A 23,317-nucleotide genomic window follows, 5' to 3' on the forward strand; every position below is an offset into this window, starting at 1 on the left:
TAATAGTGCAGTAGCAATTCTGTGCTTAATTTAAAGCATGACCCAGCTTCGGTGTTGATTTAATGAGATCGAATTGGCAGTGATTCAAAAGTGAGAGACTCTGTTACCTCGTCTTCTCCAGCAAAAATAAATACTCCTAAAAATACAAATATTTGATCTACTCGAGAATCCATCTCACCTCACAGTTTTACTCACTGTTACAGAAAGGTGCACTTTACAAGCTGAGCTTTTGTTTGGCTCAAGAAAAAAAGGGGAACATATATTGTTGACAAAGTAGGGTCATAGGAAAGTTGTTACTGTATAATGAATGATAATTGTTTGCAGGTCAAGCAGTGTTCCTTTTTTAATTACGGAAGCAATCTGCCTTTCAGATACTGAAATGTGTGCAGTGTCAATTTATAGTGTTGACAAGAATATCTAGACTTTTAAAAAAAACAAAAAAAAAACAGCCTGGTCTCATGAATGTTTCGTGACCATGGCAACATTTTGCAAAGACGAAATTATGTGCTACATTACACATCTGGCTGCAGTTTCCCAGTGAAATGTCCAGCAGGGGGCGCCTAAATCAAGTGAAATGGACAAGGTTTTAAGGTGAATAATTGCAAAAAAATACATGTTTATAAAGTCATAATCAGCCATTGTAGTCGTGATTTGTGTGAAAATAAATAAAACGCACAGTTGTTGCAGCGCCTCTTGTTAATTTCTCTAGGAAACTTCAGCGAAGCGTAGAACGCGGCATGTAAAAGTAATTTTGCTAAAATTTAGTTACAGTAACGTTCATTCTATGAGATTAGGTTGAAAAAACACTACAAATCGAAGTTAAGCTTATTGTGACCATCTATGTTTTATGACCCTTGTGTCAAAGTTTCCCATTTTTTAAAAACTTTGATTTAAATAAACGGATGAGATTCAGCAGCGTCTTTCTCACCTTCTGTAACTCTGTGCTCTCCGGTGACTACTCTGACTGTCATTTCCTGTGTCTTATTCCAGTGTCTATATCTGCACCTCTAAACTCCAGATGGCTAATCTGCAAAGCTTAATGTGCTAAAAATGGATACCACTCCTTTGCAACATAGTGTCCTTAGCATGGCTCGGCACCTTCTGTAAAGCATCAAAATCTAAGATGTGAACACCACTATGGATCAGTATAGACAGTATGGTTATCAAGTGATTTGACTCCATGTTATTAGAATTAGCCTGGAAATACACTTTAAGAAAGTATGCAAACGCTGGCATGGCAGGTTTTCAAACACATTGCAGTTGTGCTGTCCTGTTGTATACTCAACATGCTTTTATGCATTACTGTGGTGGTAACACATTTTAATAGAATTGAAACCTCAATAGGAATGGGGTGGGGGGGGGAGACAATAAAATTACCTTCAAATGTGTGTAGTGCACTTCTAAAAGCTAGTATTAGTGTTAGTTAATCATGATTAATCGCAGATTTTGAAAGTGCTGAAATGTGACTGTATATATACTTTTCCTGTCAAAATGCATTTATTTTCTTTTAAGGATAGAAAACAGCAATATGTAACTTGTTACTATTGTGTTGCTTTATTAACATAATTTTCCAAACAAAGCCTTCCACAGTATAAAGATAGAAATGCACTAAAATAGCACCAATTCAAGTTACATTAAACTTTTTCCAAAGTCTTAATGAGAGGTTTTATAATTGAAAGAACTAGTCCCCATAGGTTTGCGTATTCATTGCAAAGTGCATTGAATCTCTTAATCCCTCATCCTCCACAATATTAATCTCCTGACGGGCTATGGCTATCCACTTTTGAAGTGGAGTGCACATAATTTGTGTTAGGGCATCAAGTGCTGCTTTGAACTCCAAATGAAAAGTGTTACTGACAGCAGCTTTGTTTCCAGTGGCATGATACCCATACTACTCTTACTGCTTCTGACACATTTGTGTACAGCAGAAATAGTAAGAGTAGTATGCCATTCCAAACATGGCCAGTATCTTGTTCTGCTTTTAGTGCTGACACTGCCAAGTTGTCCAGGAGAAATGCAAGAAGCTAGCCTACCACAGGGGGTCCCTTTTAGATGATAGTTAAGACTTGATGTGAGACCACCTTACAAAGGCTGCTAAGTACTTGATTTTTGTCACAAGTCTCATCTGTGTTTTTGTAAGAAGTCCTTTCTCCATCACAGAATTGCTGTTGTGTGTTTGTGGGGTTTTTGAGTCGGTGTAATGTCCCTGGACACAGCACAAAGGTTCTGCCCTCTTCCAGCCAGTGTTCAGAAGCAGAACTCACACTGAGCTGAATAAAATGTCAATGTGAATTTTGTTTTTAATTTTTGCAAAAGAATGCAGACGTTCAAGAACCGTTAAAGATACTGAATGTCAGGAAAAAAGAAAGAAATTGAAGCTTGATTCCCAGTCCTATATATGGGATGCCTGATTTGAGCTTACACCTCCAAACAATCAAAGTTGTTTGACATTTTTACAGATTTTAATGACATATTTAAAGGGCCTCTTGTTTTATTGATGAGGCTGTTCTTTACAGCCTCAGTTTTAAGGCCTCCAAACATTTTATACCAGTAGAGGCCAGGTTTTCAAGATCAGTGTTTGTCCTGGACTGCTTACAGACAAAAGGTACACATACTAATGAGAGTTTGGAGACTGACAGTATTAATGCTAATTTGACCAGGTCTTTTGTAGAGTAGTTCACAGAAAAACAGATGGACTGAAACAAACTGGAGAAACTAATGAGACTTTGCACACGAGTCATTTACATACAATATATTTACCTATTTGTACACAGCCAAAGTCTGGGATCACAGAACATTTATTTAATCAGACAGATATGTTCAGTTTGGAGCAGTGAAAAGACACAGAGAGAGAGAGTGAGAGTGAGTACATACAACACACACTTATGCTCTGTTTACCCTTGCTGCGATTTTATCGCTGGAGGTTGTCAGGTCATGTATTTTAGGTTGCTAGTGAGCATTCCTACTGCTTGTTGCTTTAACGCTATGTTTCCAACAACGATTTTATATGCGCATTTTGGGATAGCGCATAAAAACTGCTGGATGGAAACACCAAAATGCGCATAAAAAATGTATAGGCTCGCTTGAGGTGGGTAAAAAAAATTTTATTCGATCAGAAGAAATGTGCACAAACTATGATGGAAACTCATTTACCGAATATAAACTCCTATTGAATTTGTTAGGAATAAAAGATGCGCATCAAAAAGGTCATGTGACTGAAAAACATTAATTACTGGACTAACCAGCGGGCCAATCATCGCATCCGAAATGTTGCTCTGGTCATCCTGAAATAACTGTGTCTAGAAAATCTAAAGCCACAAGGAGTTTGCAGAGCAAATAAGTCGAAAACAAAATTGAACTGTATAAAAAAGAAGGTTTATTGATAGTTATCTTATAGATCCGCACGGTATAGTCATAAGGATGGATGAACGCACACATGGCTTTCCCAGAAGTGTGTAATGCGCTGTCACTCCCAAACATGAGACAAAATTAATTTAGAGTGTTTTGTCTGCGTGCTCTAAACCACCAGTATTTTATAAAAAATTAAAAAAAATCACAGTGGCTACAATTTCTCCGGAAGTGACTATTTCATACTTTTGAACAACCTTGGATGGTAACGCGGCTTTATTCGCACATTGTTTTTGCGATTTAAAGGTTTTTTTTTTGTTTGTTTTTTTTTTTTAAATTTGCAACTTGGATGGAAACATAGCTAATTTGTTGGACTGCACAACTGGTCATAGCTTTTGAAAATCTGTTCTCAAATGATGTATTACAAATTAAAAATCTTTATTTTATTTTGACAAATGTCCTTGCTGCTAAAATGTTACATTTTGCTTGGGAAAGTGTTTGTTTTTTTGCACAACAATCAAAGGCATCCATCTAGCACGTTTAAAAAAAAAAAAAAAAAAAAAAAAACAGACCAGATGGATGCAAGCACTCATTCGGTGTGAACATCCCTTAGTATGTCCACTGGTTGACATGCATTCAAAAAGACTTCCTGTACTTTCCATGACATGAACATGAACCACTTACACTTATGTTTTCTATAAATCTTCTACTATTTTCTTTTAATTCATTAATAGGCTGTTGGGTTTGTCTCCATGGTGTGTTCACAGTGGCCTAGCTTCTCACCCCAGCATTTGGTACTGATGCAGAGCGATCCAGGGTCATGTGAAAACGGCTAAAGGCACGACGCTCATGACTGTACTGGCTGCGAAATGCATTTCTTAGCTGGGCATTTACTATGCTGCCACTAAATCCACCAAACGTGCTTGTGATTTTGTGACCTCTCAGGTTCTCTTTCTCTTTCTAATGTGCAATCGTGTTTGTGTGAGATAAGAACATCGAGTACCTTGAGGTTTTTTCCTCTGGTATCAACGTCCTGTTAATGATATTGTGCAATAAGTGTTGTAAAACATTGTAGAAGAGATCAAATCCTCTTATGCGTTCAAAATTACATTTTATGCTTTAATAATCACAACATTCTGTGTTTCTAAGTGTTACCTAGATGATATGTGTGATTATTTTAAATGAAGGGAAGTGATTGCTAGTAAGGGATTGTTTTTACACAGCATCTAGTTTGCACAGGTTTGGTTTTAGTGCATCTGGTTGCAGCATAACTACATTTCTTTGTAAGAAAATCACACTCTGGTTTGGGATTACATGTCTGCATTAATGATAATGGTTTTAGGCTGAATGGTTGTTCATTTATTTTAGGCTTATCAGGTCTCGTGGTTGGTGTTTGATTGATTAGCTAGCTGTTTTTCAGTACTTATGAGAGTGCAAATGTTTTGATGTAGCAAACATGTTGTGGTTGTTTATGTGGTTGTGCGAGTATGGTAATTAATATACCCAAAGCGCACATTAAACAGCATGTTACATTGTGCCTAAAGGTCAGAAAAGTACTTTTTTTTTTTTTTTTTTTTTTTTTAAATCAGTAATGTTTTGCACAAATCTGTAGTCTTACATCTCTATTTATTTTATGTGCCTATTTTAATAACATTTTAAATTTTCACAATCCCTTGATTTACCAGAACTGGAAAACTAATTGAGTTGGTTGGTTAGTTACTTGGATGAATAGTTGGTTAGTTATGGTTGAAGTCAGAAGTTTACAAACACCTTAGCCAAATACAAACTAATTTTTTCACAATTCCTGACATTTATTCGTCGAGAACGTTCCCTGTCTTAGGTCAGTTAGGATCACTACTTTATTTTAAGAACGTAAAATATCAGAATAATAGTAGAGAGAATGATTTATTTCAGATTTTATTTCTTCACATTCCCAGTGTGTCAGATGTTTACACACACTTTGTTAGTATTTGGCAGCATTGCCTTTAAATTGTTTAACTTGGGTCAAATGTTTTGGGTAGCCTTCCACAAGCTTTTCACAAGTTGCTGGAATTTTGGCCCATTCCTCCAGACAGAACTGGTGTAACTGATACAGGTTTGTAGACCTCCTTGCTCATACACACTTTTTCAGTTCTGCCCACACATTTTCTATCAGATTGAGGTCAGGGCTTTGTGATGGCCACTCCAGTAACTTGACTTTGTTGTCCTTAAGCCATTTTTCCACAACTTTGGAGGTATGCTTGGGGTCATTGTCCATATGGAAGACCCATCTGCGACCAAGCTTTAACTTCCTGGCTGATGTCTTGAGATGTTGCTTCAATATATCCACAATATTCCTTCCTCCATGATGCCATCTATTTTGTGAAGTGCAACAGTCCCTCCTGCAGCAAAGCACCCCCACAACATGATGCTGCCACCCCAATGCTTCACGGTTGGGATGGTGATCTTCGGCTTGCAAGCCTCACCTTTTATCCTCCAAACATAATGATGGTTATTATGGCCAAAAAAAATAAAATAATTCATCAGACCAGATGAAATTTCTCCAAAAAGTTACATCTTTGTCCCATGTGCTCTGGCAAACTGTAGTCTGGCTTTTTTTTATGGCAGTTTTGGAGTAGTGGCTTCTTCCTTGCTGAGCAGCCTTTCAGGTCATGTCGATATAGGACTTGTTTCTACTGTGAATATAGATACTTGTCTACCTGTTTCCTCCAGCATCTTCACAGGGTCCTTTGCTGTTGTTCTGGGATTGATTTGCACTTTTTGCACCAAACTACGTTCATCTCTAGGAGACAGAATGTGTCTCCTTCCTGAGCGGTATGATGGCTACGTGGTCCCATGGTGTTTATACTTGCGTACTATTGTTTATACAGATGAACGTGGTAGCTTCATGCGTTTGGAAATTGCTCCCAAGGACGAACCAGACTTGTGGAGGTCCACAATTTATTTTTTTTCCTGAGGGCTTTTGATTTTCCCATGATGTCAAGCAAAGAGGCACTGAGTTTGAAGGTTGGCCTTAAAATACATCCACAGGTACACCTCCAATTCAGTACACCACCTATCAGAATCTAATTGTCTAAAGGCTTGACATCATTTTCTGGAATTTTCCAAGCTGCTTAAAGGCACAGTTATCTTAGTGTATGTAAACTTCTGACCCACTGGAATTTGTGATAGTCAATTAAATTGAAACTATCTGTCTGTAAACAATTGTTTGTAATTTGGAAAAATTACTCATCATGCACAAAGTAGATGTCCCAAACGACTTGACAAAACTATAGTTTGCTAATATGAAATTTGTGGAGTGGTTAAAAAATGAGTTTTAATGACTTCAACCCAAGTGTATGTAAACTTCTGACTTCAGCTGTAGTTAGCTGATTAGTTTGCTTGATTATGTGTCGCTTGTTTATTTGGCTGGTTATTTAGTTGGTTAAATTATTATTTATTTGGTTGGTTGCTTGGTTGGTTCATTAGCATAAGGCATACATTTTTCATAGGATCTGTGTTATGGCAATAATAAATTGTTGGTTTTATTTACATATTTATAGCCCTTTTGTTCAGTCACTTATAAACAGTACAGTAAAGATAGGAGAGAGTGATTGTGATCGGGGGGACCAGAAGGAATTGTGAGATTCAAACTTGCATTGCTTGCATGAGCAACAATGTGCCAGACAACATGCACTAACCCCAAGGCCATGACCCTGACAAAATGTTGGCTACATTTGTAGAAAAGAAGACATTTGAAGTGTAGCTTACAGGAGCTGTTGAGTAGAACTCTTCCGGAACATTCTGTCTCTGCCATGCACCGTGTGACATGCTAGTGTGACACTGGCTCATTCCCAACTCATAGACACACACCTGCTACTCTGTGCATTACCTCACTGTTCTGGGCCATCTGCCCAAGAGCGGATTACACTCCACCCCTTATTAATATACTGCTTCTTAGGGGTGGGCGATATGACCAAAATCTTATTTCACAATGTGAGGAATTTTATATCACAATAACGATATATATTGTGATAGTAATTTTTTTTTCTTTCTGGAAAACCAATAAAAATCGGTTTACACAACCATATTTTCATGCCTATTTTTGGAAGATCTAGTCAGTGAAATAAATACTTTTTAAATAAAAACTACTTCCACTTATACAATTTTCTCCTCATTTAGAACTTGACAAACAGTCAAAGTTGAAATTAAAATAAACACTGGTTTTATATCAACCTTACCATATTACTCAATTTCACATTATGCCACATTTCGGTGTATGTTGTTGAACAATATTATTATAATCTTTCCTCAAGAAACTCAACATCTTTTCAAACCAAAGATTACATAATTTTAGTAAAAATAAAATACACAGCAAAAACAACACGTCTTGCAGAAAATAAATGTCTAAATATATTTAAACACTTCTTGCAAAACAAATGACAGTTAATGCGGACCGTATCTTTTTGCTCTCATAACGTTCTTTAACGTGCTTCATTTTGAGGTGGTAAAACAGATTGTTTTACCACAAGTGATTATCGTCGTGTGGCGCTGTTTGCAGATACATTTTTTCTAATCTGTGTCAGTTTGTGTGAACCTACACCACAGATGTCACACCTGTTTTAACAACAATCTCCCCTTAATTTTCTTGACTTCTATTGATCGTATCAGCAAAAATTCATCATGATGGAAGAGTACAGATGTGCAGTGTAGTCAAGTGCATCTCGGCATGTTAAAGAGATGATCCAGCTGTCTGGATCATAGTGACACTGTCCTGGCAGAGTGTGTCAAAACACGTTGGACTGCTGCATCCTCCGCTATAGAGCGCTCCGATTCTGCCCGCAAATTCAGAATTGCAAAGAATCAGTAACGAGTTTGTGGGCTTGTCTGCGCCATTGCCTGATCTTCATAATTCCTTTTAGTCAATCTGCCGTTAAACCAGCGCATTTTTCCGGCCGCAACTCATTCTCCGTTCAAGCCTGGTTTCAGTCTCGCGTGAAGAGTGCCCACTGATAGATACACTTGCGTTGTGCACATGGATATTTACATCACGATGTACACAATAAATCTCTGTTGATTGACACTTTATATGGCCGCCATGATATATGGCATCATATCGCCTGGCCCTACTGCTACACACTCACACAGACACTTTTCATCACTCTGTCTCTCTTGCACAAAAAGTTGGCGTAGTTGAATAGCCAGATGGAGTGACGGGGTGGAGAAATGATTTGTATGATGCTTTATTTGTGGTGAGTGAACAGCGGTTGATGTTCACAAATTAATTCATCGTGCTCCTCTAAAGGTGTCAGTTCTTTTGTAGCTGATACTGAGGAATTACATTGCAGCAATAATCCTTATTAGTATCGCTGTCATTCACAGCACAGATTATTTAATGGGTTTAAGGTGAGTCAGTTATTGTAAACCTCTCCCAGTGAATGAATATAAAACCCCAAGTGTTTGTTTGTCTGTGTGTTCACTATGTGCCTGTATGTTTGCTATGTCTATTTGCCATTCTTTTGAAAAGTGGGAAAATACAGACTTGGTATTATTACTATTGAGAGATTTTCTAACAATCTTGCCATAATAGCCTCTGACTTTTGTCCAATGTCATGTTTGACCTTTGACCTGCTTGCAAAAGGCTGTGTACGGTTGTAACAATCCATGAGTGACCAAAGGCTGTCAAGCTCCAAAATGGACAAGAAACGTACCATAACAGCTAAATAAAAGTAGTCCATATATCCACTATATTACAAGTCTTCTGAAGCCATATGATGTCTTTGTGTGAAGAACAGACAGAATTGACCCTTCACTAAGCCACGCCTTAAAACCATCTAACTGTCTTAGCAAACGCATGTCAGTGAAATGGCAGCCGGCAACAGTTGCTATTTTCCAATAAGAGCCTATGGGAGTAATTTGTGCGAGTAGTTTTAAGCAGAATTTTTCAAAATGATCAGAAATTTGAAATGCGTTGTTGCTGGGTCACTTGTAATAGTGACACGAGGTACCTAGAGAGGATACGCAGTGTTTTTGTTTTTTTTTAAATAAATCTTGAGAAGAGCATGCTATGGATTGAACGGTGTCATTTCTCATACCCAAGTGAGCATGTATAACATCGAGGACAGCTACATTTGCTCCAAGGTAAATTAAAGTTATAGTTCACCCAAAAATGAAAACTCTATCATAATTTTCTCACTTTCATACCATACCAGATGTGAATGACTTTCTTCAGCAGAACACAAATTAAGATACTTGGAAGAATAATTCAGCTCTGTAGATCCATACAATGCAAGTGAATGGGTGCCAAAATGTTGATGCTCCAAAAAGCACAAAGGCATCATAAAAGTAATCCATGACTCCAGTGTTTTAATCCCTATCTTCTGAAGCGATATAATAGGTGTGGGTGAGAAAGATCAATATTTAAGTCATTTTTTGCTTAATTCTTCTCCCTGCCCAGTAGGGGGTGTTATGCATTAAGAATGTGAATCGCCAAAAACAGAAGAAGAATGTGAATGATCTGTTTCTCACCCACACCAATCATCATATCGCTTCTGAAGATATTGATCACTGGAAATTGATGGATTACTTTTATGCTGATTTATATGATGTTTGGAGCTTCATTTTGGCACCCTTTCACTTGCATTGTCTGGACTAAAAGAGCTGAGAAATTCATCTAAAAGTCTTCATTTTTGCTCGGCAGATGAAAAAGTCATACACATCTGGGATGGAATAAGGGTGAGTAAATGATGAGAATTTTCATTTTTGGGTGAACTATCCCTTTGTTAATTTATTTATGTTTTGATTCAGGTCATAGTAAAGGTGATAGTAAATAGAGTTCACTGCATTATATTGTGTTATGAGACGTTATTAGCTGTTCTGTTCACTAATGCTGATGTTAACAGGTGTGTAATCGCCATCAAATGACTCTTTTCTCTTTTTATGTGACTGTGATCATTTGCCTCAATACTGATTCACAGTTTGCAATCAAATTACTGTGTAATTTAGCAATTTCTTGTACAAAAAAGAATATTCATTCTATTTATGAGAATATTTTGCCAAAAACAGTGCCGTTCACTGCAATTTCCCATTCATTCCTATGGCGATTTCTGCAGAGCTTGTCGGAGTGTGCAACCATAACCAAGGGGGGAGCTTAGCGAAGGGTCAATTAAGACATTATTCATTTAAAATGAGGCATAGCTCTCAAATAATATTATGAATAGAGTGCTAGCTCTCCAATAACCAACATACTGTATTTAGCTAGAGAGCCGTCTTATGCATTCTGGATTAGCCAGATTGTTTTTCAGAGTCATAACCTGCTTTCGTGTGCCGTGTGAGAGTGATGCCGTAACAAAACCAGCTATGGGTGGGAAAGGTCTAATTGCAGGCTGTGCTTGGTCAAAGTTGCAGTTACATCACAGAGAGAGAGGTACCCGGAAGCTTTCTTTACTCTAAATCCACTGCTCGCCTACCAATCCACCACTGCAATGCTGAGATGCCTTAAACCGCTTAGGATCTAATCTGGAGCCTGGGATCCAAGAGGAGCACATGTACCGGGAGTCCAAAAACGAGGGGCTAAATTGTGGCATGTGACTATGGGAATGGTCCATCCCTCCGACTATTTCCAGAGACATAAGGATGAGATGGGTTACTCGTATACACATGAATGGGAGAAATTTCAATTGAGCTAATTAACTACAATTATTTGATTTTATTGTTGATTGGAAATGTTATTTGATCATAATCTTGCTGTTTTGGAGTTCAAGACTGGTTTCCTTCAGCTATGATTCTTTTAAAGGTGAAGTGTGTAATTTCTGTTACGTTTCAATAGACAGTTGTATGCTAAAATGGTGTTGCACTGCTGCCACAGTATCCTACCCCAGACTCAAGCTTCATAATAACAGTAATACCACAGTGTTTTTCATTCATTACAGTTGTATGTGCAGTATCAGTATTCCCAGATAGTAGTGGTTTTCACATTGGTGGAAATGGGGGACCCTAGCTGGGGAGTAAGTGGGCATTTAAAGATTAGGTTAGAGAAAACTGCAGGATGTTTTGGACAACTACCTCAGTTTAGTTCTTTAAAAATCAAGAATTGTTATACTGGGTGAAATGTCCACAGAAGGGTGACAAAAGCGAGTTTTAAAGCATGTTGTTTTAGGTTGTCGATGTAGTACAATGATGTGATGCTGCTGAACCAGCACACATTAAGTTGCACCACAGGAAAAGGTAAATGTACTTGAACTGATGCAGAAATTTCTGATGGGAGATGCCACTTGTCAGTAACTCTGTAGAATGGGGTAGATGTCAGGGTACTGGAAAATTTGGTATCAACATGTCGACATCCAGTGTGATCATGTTGGTCTGAATTGGAACTGCATCTCCAGCAATCCCCGCACACACACCCCTAATGTAACATCCTTATTAACTACATCATTGATGGTTCAGTAAACAATTATTAGGCTATCAATTGTATTTAATACAGAAAGGTGTTTTTCGTGCAATGATGTGTGATCGCAATGTGAGACACAAAATTAGAATTGTAGCTTAAAACCTGTTGATGCTCATTGACCCCACCCATAGGTTTGACTTTACTTTGCTTAAATGAGTTCACATTTACTATATAGTGTGCTGTTCAAAATTGTTCATAATGTTGACAAATTATACATCTTTATAATGTGTCAAAATAATTAAATTCTTTTTTTTTTTTTTTTTTTTTGACTAGACTATATAGTATATGTGAACTAATTTAAGCAAAGTGACATCAGTTCTGGGAGGGGGGGCATGCACATCAACGGGCTTTATTTTGAATCTGAAATAACATTGTTCAACCCTAATGTCACAGATCGTTCCCCAGTGTGTGCTCTGGAAATCAGATGATAAAACAACTCTGAATATTAAGTGCCAACGACTGCATCTCAAAGAGCTCATTTGCAATTGAAATGAATTTCATGTGATGTTTTCATTCACTGGTATTGTTTGTCCTTGTATTTTACTGCTAAGCTAAATGCTGTATGTTTAAATATGTTTGGTCCCTCTCAGACATTATTTTATATCGGTCCAGACCAGTTCAGCTGGTGTTTATTTAGAGGTGGATTAATATAGAATTTGTCAGGAGACGGTGTTGATTACTGTATTCAAGATGGAGCTGAATACAGCTTTAAATACACTCAAGTTTGTTTGAACTGCCAACTATGAATCACAGTTCTTGCTCTAAAATACTAATTGATTACTGTTGCTCTGTGTATAACAAAAGGCGGGATGTGATGACGGAATCATGGAATTAAATGGCTAATGTTTAATAGCATCTGTTTGCATCGAATTCTTTAAGCAGGATGTAATTTTATTTGTCAAATAACAACCCACAGAAACAGTCACGCTGAACTGCTAATGAACTGCCTCAGAATGAGTCAGAATTCCGATCTGTACAATTTATGGGTACATCTCACAAAATATACCCACAGTGACTGCCTAGAGAGCAGCAAACACTAATTGGCACTGTCACTTCTGGTTGCAGGATTACCGAAGCAAAAATAGTGTGCACTGTAAGTCCATGTTTGTTTATAGTGTATGCTTAGGTCCCTACTGAAAGAGACACATCCTGACCTTAGAATGACATTTTTAGCAGATGTTAATGCTGCGGATGAGAATTATACCTCAAATGCTGCTTAAGGAGAGATGCGCTATTGTGTTTTTCCTAAGCGATCAGACTTGCAGTTTTCGCTTGACGTACGATAAAACAGTTTATTTCAAAATACCATAGACTGATATATGGCTCGGGTCCCTCCAATGTAAATGTCAAAATATCATAGAGACTTTAGGGTGGGCCCTTTTAACTTTGGCCAACATCTAGCAATCACCCAGAACACCCAAGTAACCACCTACAACAATGGAACAATAACAATGGAATTAGAACACTACTGCGCAAGTCTGGTCCTGAAGCATTTCCGGTAGCAGAATTATCATAACCCTGAACTGTCAAATTAAAATGACTCTTGCATACTTTCAGAGTCTAGCTAAAACAGAACAAAAAAGATATGTGCAAAAACTGAAAATAAACTGGGGAAAACATTACTGGATCATTTAAATGAGACTTTGAGTCAACACATTTTCTCAAAGAACATCAAATGTTTACCTGAAGTGATTTATCAAGTTGTTGATACTGAATGTTAGGGCTGGGCGATAGGACAATGTTATCGGATATCGACAAAATCTTACAAAGATCCCTATGCCGATTGCGACACTCAGTTGAAAGATGATGATCAACAATATCTGGAAATGGAAAAACCATGGATCTGGGAAGTCGGCAAATATATTAAACAGTGTCCAGGGTGTGAAACTAGCACCTGCCACCCGGCCAATGTGACGAGGCCGAATCCAGTTTGCAAGCTCCTCGTCCAAATGTATTTCATGCACGAGTAATTTTTCTCATCTACCCGCAATAGGGTAACGCATACATACGTGCTTGAAGAAACACATTTTATTATATTTTTAAGAATCGACAAAATAAAAGCCATCAATTCTTGTGTCTGATTTGTTGTTTGTTCAGAGGCGTACAGCATGAATCTGTCTCGTGGAACAAGTGCATGTAAACAGTTTTCACACACTTTTTTTTTTTTTAAACTGTTTGCAAGAATAAGGTCATCTATGAAAATTCTGCAAATAATCTCTGATCATCTCAGGAGGTGCTGTGAGTTTAGTTCGCTTTATCTCCACGGACCAGTTCGTGGTTAACATGCACTGTGAATGCAACTCTGCAGGTTCAGTCCACGCAGCCATCACACCGCTCAGGAAGGAGACTAATTTTTGTCTCCTAGAGATGAACGTAGTTTGGTGCGAAAGGTGCAAATAAATCCCAGAACAACAGCAAAGGACCTTGTGAAGATGCTGCTGGAAAGGGGTAGACAAGTATCTATATCCACAGTAAAACAAGTCCTTTATCGACATAACCGGAAAGGCTGCTCAGCTAGGAAGAAGCCACTGCTCAAACTGCCATAAAATCCCAGACTACAGTTTGTCCACACATGGGGACAAAGATCTTACTTTCTGGAGAAATGTCCTCTGGTCTGATGAAACAAATCTTGAACTGTTTGGCCATAATGACCATCATTATGTTTGGAGGAAAAAGGGTCAGGCTTGCAAGCCGAAGAACACCATCCCAACCGTGAAGCATGGGGGTGGCAGCATGATGTTGTGTGGGTGCTTTGCTGCAGGAGGGACTGGTGCACTTCACAAAATAGATGGCATCATGAGGAAGGAAAATTATGTGGATATATTGAAGCAACATCTCAAGACATCACCAAGGAAGTTAAAGCTCCATTGCAAATGGACAATGACCCCCAGCATACCTCCAAAGTTGTGGCAAAATGGCTTAAAGACAACACAGTCAAGGTATTGGAGTGGCCCTCACAAAGCCCTGACCTCAATCCGATAGAAAATTTGTGGGCAGAACTGAAAATGCAAGGAGGCCTACAAACCTGACTCAGTTATACCAGTTCTGTCTGGAGGAATGGGCCAAAATTCCAGCAACTTATTGTGAGAAGCTTGTGGAAGGCTACCCAAAACATTTGACCCAAGTTAAACAATTTAAAGGCAATGCTACCAAATACTAACAAAGTGTATGTAAACTTCTGACCCACTGGGAATGTGATGAAAGAAATAAAATCTGAAATAAATCATTCTCTCTACTATTATTCTGACATTTTACATTCTTAAAATAATGTAGTGATCCTAACTGACCTAAGACAGGGAATGTTTTCTACGATTAAATGTCAGGAATTGTGATAAACTGTGTTTAAATGTATTTGGCTAAGGTGTATGTAAACTTCTGACTTCAAGTTTGTGTGTGTGTGTGTGTGTGTGTGTGTGTGTGTGTGTGTGTGTGTGTGTGTGTGTATATATACACATACACACACACACACACACTCTCTACCTGTCAAATGTTTTGAAACACTTGAATGAAATGTTTCTCATGATCTTAAAAATCTTTTGATCTGAAGGCGTATGCTTAAATGTTTGAAATTAGTTTTGTAGACAAAAATATAATTGTGCCACCATATTAATTTATTTCATTATAAAACTAAGATTTAATAAATAAAAATTAATGACTTGGACCAAATAATAAAGAAAAGCATAATAAGTCTGGTAAATGACTTATGCAGCTTCATTCTATTTTATAGGGGTGATCTATAGTCACTTTTAGAGCCCTTAAAGAAATACTCTGAAAATACTCTCTGAAAAAGAAATACTTAGTACGTATCCAGCCGTCTCACTTCATTGCAGCGGTTCATGCATCCATTTGTTTTTTCACAGAGCTAAACACTTAAATGTCCGATAGTTCCAGGCATCCAGGGAGCATCCAGCCACTGAACAATATGGTCCAAATTTGAATGACATTCCATTACTTTTGTATTAACGTTGGTAACGTTAAAGTCACTATGAATGAATTGCCTCCTGCTGTTGTTTTGAATGAATTTGACAACTACTTATAATTGTTCAAGGGACAAAGACTTCACTTCCTTAAACTTATGAATAACCTTTGAAATCGTCTATAAACATCTCGGAACACCTTAGCAACCACATAGCAATGCTCTGGCAACCACCTGGCAAGCTGTGCACAGGCAAGCACATGTTTTTCTTAATGTAATGTTAAGATCTTAATTTTTAGTATCTTAAGGAGGGTCACTGGTTGATGGAAGTAGTAATGGACTTTTATTAAATCAAATATTTGGTTGTAGATTCAGCTGCTGCTAAAAGGAAAGGATTGCTTTGGTGTTTGGTAACAGTGCTGTGAATGCTTATTTAGAATCATGTACTGTCACGTCTAAGGCAAGGTTGGTAACAATCACTAAAATAAAGTCATCACCATTGTAAACGAGCATTGAATGAGAGGTTTCACAAGTAGTATGTTTACCCAGAGGCTAAATGGAAGGATTTTATGGAAAACAAAAACAGCTTTGATCTGTTATGAAATTCTGTTTGGGTCTTAATGGTAAGAACTAAGGTGAAAGTTAATATGTAAGGACATATGTAATCACCTGGCTAAGTCTTGTGTAATCTGCTAGAATTTTCTCTGACTTTACGTTAAGCCTGCACATTTAATCATGATTGAATTGAAATCGCAATATGTCCTTGCACATTTTCTACATTTTTACTACATTTAAACTAAATTTAATTCAGTAAGTTTAGAGTCTACATACTGTGCTGATGGACTAAATTAGCGTCACATGCACTACGTGCGAGACGTAATGGAATTTGACTCTTTATTGCCACTTATACTTTGTCATATATACTTTGGCCTTTATTTTGAGCCAAGTGTGCACAAAAATAGTCCTTCTAATGGTGGTATCGTGCTAGTTTGTAGTATTTTGCATGCCTTATTGAAAATGTGAAATGCTGTTACAATTTTACTTTTTACCCTTTTGTGCTTTTAGCACTGATGTCCAAGCAGCAGCAAAATTAAATCTTAAATGTTTATTGTATCCAGTGAGGTCTATAATGCATGTGAAAACAACTATAATATAATTTTGGACCTATTTGTGAAGTCCTGCTTGCTTGCATGCGTGCTGTTTACATTATACTAAACGGATGGGTGATTCTCATGAAACCTGTCAAGGAAATGTCCTGGTCATAGACCTTATGTACAGCAGCGCCATCTTTGATTTTTGAGGAGAATTACAATGAGGCTGTGAGAGAGAGATGTGAGCCCCTTCACTGGGTTGTCCAGTTGTTTAAAGTGTTTTTGGACCATTCTGTTGATTAAAATATTGAAATTTCTTTCCAAGAAATTTCAGTGGACAAAAAAAAAACTCCAGACAACACGAGTTGTGGAAAATTAGATGTGATTTAGCAGCTTAAAGCAGCTTTTTACAGTGCATTTCATTGAAGAGACTGTAAATCTATCCCTCATAGCCTTTGTTTTTATTCCTGTCAAAAATCAAAGATGCTGAAAAGGTCTATGTTATTAACCCCAAATTAATAATAATAAAAAAAGATGAAATTGTATTTTGCATAAAATGTTTTTTTGCTACATTTAAAACCATTAAGATTTTCTGCATTGTGACATTATTTACAGTACAGTTAAGCACATTTTACCCCTCAGTTCTTATACAGCGCAACCGTGCTGGCCCACTTTTTAAACCACCTGGGTTCCGGAAGTAATTTTTCATTAATTTCTTCCATAGACTTTTCATGAAATCATTCTTTTAATTTTGGTGTAAAATAGGACCAGGACATTTTCTTGAAAGGTTTTGTGAGAATCATCTGGATAAGCAAACCACAGATGATTAATCATCACGTAAGTTATGGTAAAAAAAAAAAAACTACATTTCTTAATGTAGCTAAATTTGTTTCTTTTTTTTTTTTCCACAGACTACCTATGCGGTCCAGAAGACAATGTGTACAATATTGACTTCACGAGGTTCAAGATCAGGGACATGGAGACAGGGACAGTGCTGTTTGAGATCACCAAACCTCCAGCCACAGGTGAGTGTGAACACTGGTTATTATGACCCTGTTACACAGCTCTTCCTCCTCCACTTCCAACAAGTGCTGTGGTTATTGCTTACAGTCATTTGCGATGTGTGCACAATCAAACATTTTAAAGTTTAGAAAGCATACTCATAAGCTTAGTACCACTAGAAACGTGTCCAAACTTCACCCTACAAAGAAAAACAATCCATGTTTGAGTGTGTGGTCACAAATATGATGAATTAGTAATGTGGTATTGAAGTGGTATGTGATATGCTATGATATCAAATGTCTTTTTTCCGTACAAAGGCGTCTGTTGCCTTGAGGTTTATATTATAGGCAGTGCTCGCCCTCATGTTTCTGGCAAAAGATTTTGGCATTTGACTTAAAAAAATGTTTCAGGCTAACTTCCCTTTTAGATACAGTGGTCATAATTTGTAAGCATTTGTTCTTCCCTATAATTTATTTGTTTTTACATGATGAAACGCATGAAAATGTCCTCTTTAAATGTGATATTAATTCTGATCAGGCACATACACCTCAATGATGTAATCAGTATAATTCTTGTGATGTTTACCTTTTTTAGATAAAGGTGGGGATAAAAGAGATGTTGATCCAAATGCTGGGCGATTTGTACGATATCAGTTCACGCCGGCTTTCTTACGGCTACGTCAAGTAGGAGCCACGTAAGTACAATCTTAAATCAGTGAGGGAATGTGTTGCCTTTAATGCATCTATACAGCCATTTCATTTTGATTTGTCTTTAATTTAAATTGTTTAAAATTTCTAACAGTAGAGTGAAGTTGCTAAAATGAGTCCTTGTGGAATATGAATATTGCACAAAGTGTTACCACTGTTGTCAAGTCATATCATGTTGTTCTTTATCGCAAAGAGATTAGAAATAGTAGCGAATATAAGGACAGACAGCTGATACTCATTAGTTGAGCAGTATTATTTTCCAGTAGAATAGTCTTTTGCTTATTGAGGCGAGAAAAAATAATCTAAATAATTTTTTTTAAACTAAAGCTATTGAGTGAATCTAATCATCATGCTAAAGGGCAGAATATAGAGATATATGCAATAAGCTTCTCATTATACATCATGATTGCAGTTCACATGATACTTGGCAGAATTAAATGCTAAATAGTTATGCTAAAAAAAAAGTTCACTTAGAAATGAAAAATCGTGTGCTCACCCTCCTGTTGTTTTAAACCCAAATGACTTGCGTTCTGGAACACAAAAGGAGAATCTTTTGAAAAATATCCTAGCTGCTCTTTTCCATATTATGACAGCAAATAGGAACTGGGTCTGCCAAGCCTCAAAATTACAAAGAAAAGGCACCATTAAAGTTGTACATATAACTTGTGTGCTATATTCAAAGTCTTCTGAAGCCATATGACAGCTTTGTGTGATGCCATTTAACAGCATTGACTGGGGTAGGTAAAAATATTTTTATTTTTCCGATGCATTGTGATCTTCATTTGAACTTTCTAGATCTTGATTCGTAAATCCCAAACTCAATATTTTACTCTGTGCAGCCCACTACTACAATGAGAGAAAATCACTCGTGCTACACGACTAAAAATTTATATTTTTGGCTACTGGAGGGTAAATGTTCATATTTCACTGACCAGTAATTGTACAGTATAGTGGTGGAGTATTCAGCAGTGAGATCCTTTCACTGCATGTTGAGAGTAAACGTTGTTCTGTGTAATGTGTGTCCAAAGACAAGATCCACACAACCCATTTGTCATTGAACAATGTCTCTTAATACATTTTCTGTTCTTTTATAGTCAGTTGTTGATCAAAAACAACAAAGAAACATTTAATTCTAATCACGCAAAGCATTTTTGGCATTATGTAATTCCATTCGTGTCTCTCTCGTTTATATGCGCTCATTTACAGATGCTCTTTACAGAAATGCCGGTTTTCTTAAAGAGACAGTACTGGTTTTAGCAGGTGTTCAACAAATCAATGTAAATACTTGCAAATAGTACAAAAAATAAAATTAAACACATGTAAAAAATATATACACGTGATATAGTAGCATATTAATTGATTGAATACATGGATTTGTTAAAAAGCTAAAATGTGACCAAATTGATAAACTAATAAAATATAACTAGCAAAATTAATATTTTCTTAATTTACCTAAAGTGTATTCAGAAACATTTTATGTTGCGGCTTTATGCTCAAATGTTTTAAATTATTATTTTTTTCACATCAATCTTCACTCCATACCCCATAATGACCAGGCAAAAAAACAGATTTTTGCTAACGTTGATAACTTAAATATCACATTGACAAGTATTCAGACCCTTTGCTATAACACTTGAGATTTAGCTCTGGATCATTTCTCTGAATCATCTTTGAGATGTATCTACAGTTTGTTTGGAGTCCACCTGTGGCAAATTCCATTGATTGGACATGATTTGGAAAGGCACACACCTGTTTATGTAAGATCTCACAGCTGAAAATGCATATCAGACAAAAACCAAGCCATGAGGTCAAAGGAACTGCCTGTAGAGCTCAGAGACAGGATTGTGTCAAGGTACAGATCTGAGCAAAGGCTACAATATTTTATTTTATTTTATTTTTTATTTTTTTTGGCTGCATTAAAAGTTCCCAAGAGCACAGTGGCCTCCATAATTCTTAAATGGAAGAAGTCCAGGACTCTTCCTAGAGCTGGCCGCCCTGTCACCTAGAACCTGATGGTCACTCTGGTTGAGCTCAAGAGATCATGTATGGAGATGGGAGAAACTTACAGAAGGACAACCATCACTGCAACACTCCACCGATCTGGGCTTTATGGCAGAGTGGCCAGACGGAAGCCTCCCCTCATTGCAAGACATGTGAAAGTCCGTTTGGAATTTGCAAAAAGCACCTAAAGGACTCTCAGACTGTGAGAAACATGATTCTCTTGTCTGATGAAACGAAGATTGAACTTTTTGGCCTAAATTCCAAGCATCATGTCTGGAGGAAACCAGGCACCGCTCATCACCTGCGCAATACCATCCCAACGGTGAAGCATGGTGGTGGTAACATCATGCTGTGGGGATGTTTTTCAGCTGCAGGAACTGGGGGACTTGTCAGGGTTGAAGGAAAGCTGAACGCAGCAAAATACAGAGATATCCTTAATGAAAACCTGGTCCAGAGCACTCAGGACCTCAGACTGGGCCTAAGGTTCACCTTCCAACAGGACAATGACCCTAAGCACACAGCCAAGACAATGTAAGAGTAGCTCTGTGAATGTCCTTTATTGGCCCAGCCAGAGCCCAGACTTGAACCCAATCAAACATCTCTGGAGAGACCTGAAAATGTCTGTCCACTGACGGTCCCCATCCAACCGGACAGGGCTTGAGAGGATCTGCCGAGAAGAATGGCAGAAAATCCCCCAAATCCAGGTGTGCAAAGCTTGTCGCATCAAACCCAAATAGACTTGAGGCCGTAATCGCTGCCAAAAGTGCTTCAACTAAGTACTGAGTTAAGGATCTGAATTCTTTTGTCAATGTGATATTTCAGATTTTCTTTTTAATAAATTTGCAAAGTTATCAAAAATCAGTTTTTTCCGTTGTCATTATGGGGTATGGAGTGTAGATTGATGTGGGAAAAAAATATTTAAACTATTTTAGCATAAGGCTGCACATAACAGAATACTGAATACTTTCTGAATGCACTGTAGTTAGAATGTCCCTTGTATAATTAACAGCATTAGCTGGGAGAGAATTTCTTTCATATGTAAAAGGGACGTTATGACTGAAATATGCCCATATGAATCGATATTGAATCACTTGTGAATATGAATCTAAACGAATTGGAAATCTGTACTAACACTCAGCCCTAGCATTGACCCTGAATCTTGTGACCAAACATCTTTGATCTCAATGCCACCATATTTGATTTAAGAGATACAGCTGAGGCAAAATTTTTTAGTGAATAATGACTAACCTTTGTGTAAGGAACAGACAGAAGACTTAATGGCGCAATAGTCTTTTAGACTTTTAATGATCATTTTATGATGCCATTCACTTAAATTATATGGTAAAGAGCAACCAGGATTTTCTTAAATTCACCTTTCATGTTCCACAGAAGAGAAAAGGATGGGTTTAGATGACATGTTGGCAAGAAAATAGTGATGGCGTTTCCATTTTTGTGTAAACTACACCTTTAGTTTAAGCTTTGGTAGAAATGGCTGCCAAACAGTTATCTAAACTGCCCAAGAGAAAGGACTATGGAAAAAAATATACTGTGTGTATATGCTTCCATGAAAACACACATTTGAATTTGGAAGAGCCTTCCAATCTTCTCTTCCTTGTTTTTCCGTCTGTAGCGTTGAATTCACAGTGGGGGACATTCCTATCAATAACTTCCGGATGATTGAGAGGCACTACTTCCGTGAACAGCTGCTGAAGAGCTTTGACTTTGAGTTTGGCTTCTGCATTCCCAGCAGCAAGAACACCTGCGAGCACATCTACGAGTTCCCTCCACTCTCTGAGGATCTCAGTAAGTGTCATTAGCTTTATTGGGCTGGGAATTTCCAACAATAAACCCTGAAATTGTAAGCGGTGTCAGGTGTAGCCCCTTTTTGAGAGGTTGTAATCATCTAAAGCGTGTTTCTATGAAGAGTATTGCAGATGTTGTTTGTCAGCTCATTTGCTATTCCCATTTATTTCCAGGAGAATAATATGTAGAGGAAATTAAATCTAGACATCTTTGAAAACACTTTTTGCACACATCTTAAAATATGTAGTTAAAATTAAGGGTTTATTTTGGAGCTGTAGTGCAGCAGTCAGGGCATGAGCTCTTGGCACATCAAAGCCATCATGCTCAAAAGGTAGATAAGGGTCACAATGGTTGATTAGTGAGGTTGAAGTTAGAGGGGTTGTTTAGTTTTTAATTTGTTAGTTGTTTGGGTTTTGTTAGTTTTTGTTTGGGTTTTGTTTGCTTTTTGAATTGTGCTTTGTTGTTGTGTTTTGTGTTTTGTTTGTTTTCATTTATTAATTTGTATTTATTTATAGTTCTGTTATTTTATCAATGGTGCTTTAACATGTTGACAGTGTGCTGTGCTTAGCTGTTATACAGTTTGCATGGTACTAGGGTTGCACAATTTACCGGTACTTAAAAAGCATCACAATACCAAAAAAAATGTAAACGGTACAATATCATCATGTTTCTAATTTCGGTACCATATTACAGTATGCTGTAATTAGCTAAATTAAATGAGATGTGACAGTTTTGAGATGAAATCAATGACAATTTAAAAAATAAATAAATAAATAATTCTGAATATGGCCAACTGTGATCAATAAACAGTAGAAGGATGTAATTTAATTAAATATTGTACAGTCACATGTGCTGCACGCTACAGAATGAACAAGAGGTGCCCCTCTGCTCTGTCATCTGCTTCACACACACAAACAGTCGCGCGCGCACACAGTCACAAACGCAACACATACTACTGGTGCTTAATTTTCATGCAGTGCGTTTAGAGTATAAACGGCTGTTATCCCAGCATTAATGGGAA

The 23,317-nt window shown here is 37.4% G+C and overlaps 1 protein-coding gene across 1 annotated transcript in view; it reads left to right on the forward strand.

The window, feature by feature from the left end:
• Positions 1 to 23,317, forward strand: part of LOC127431249 (protein unc-119 homolog A-like) — a 37,224-nt gene that overhangs the window by 8,759 nt on the left and 5,148 nt on the right. Inside the window, exons 2-4 of the mRNA XM_051681600.1 lie at positions 17,695 to 17,808; positions 18,380 to 18,479; positions 22,124 to 22,296. Coding sequence (XP_051537560.1) covers positions 17,695 to 17,808; positions 18,380 to 18,479; positions 22,124 to 22,296 — 387 coding nt within the window. The remainder of the gene's footprint in view (positions 1 to 17,694; positions 17,809 to 18,379; positions 18,480 to 22,123; positions 22,297 to 23,317) is intronic.

Source organism: Myxocyprinus asiaticus, chromosome 40 (genome assembly GCF_019703515.2).
Source record: "Myxocyprinus asiaticus isolate MX2 ecotype Aquarium Trade chromosome 40, UBuf_Myxa_2, whole genome shotgun sequence".
NCBI lineage: Eukaryota > Metazoa > Chordata > Actinopteri > Cypriniformes > Catostomidae > Myxocyprinus > Myxocyprinus asiaticus.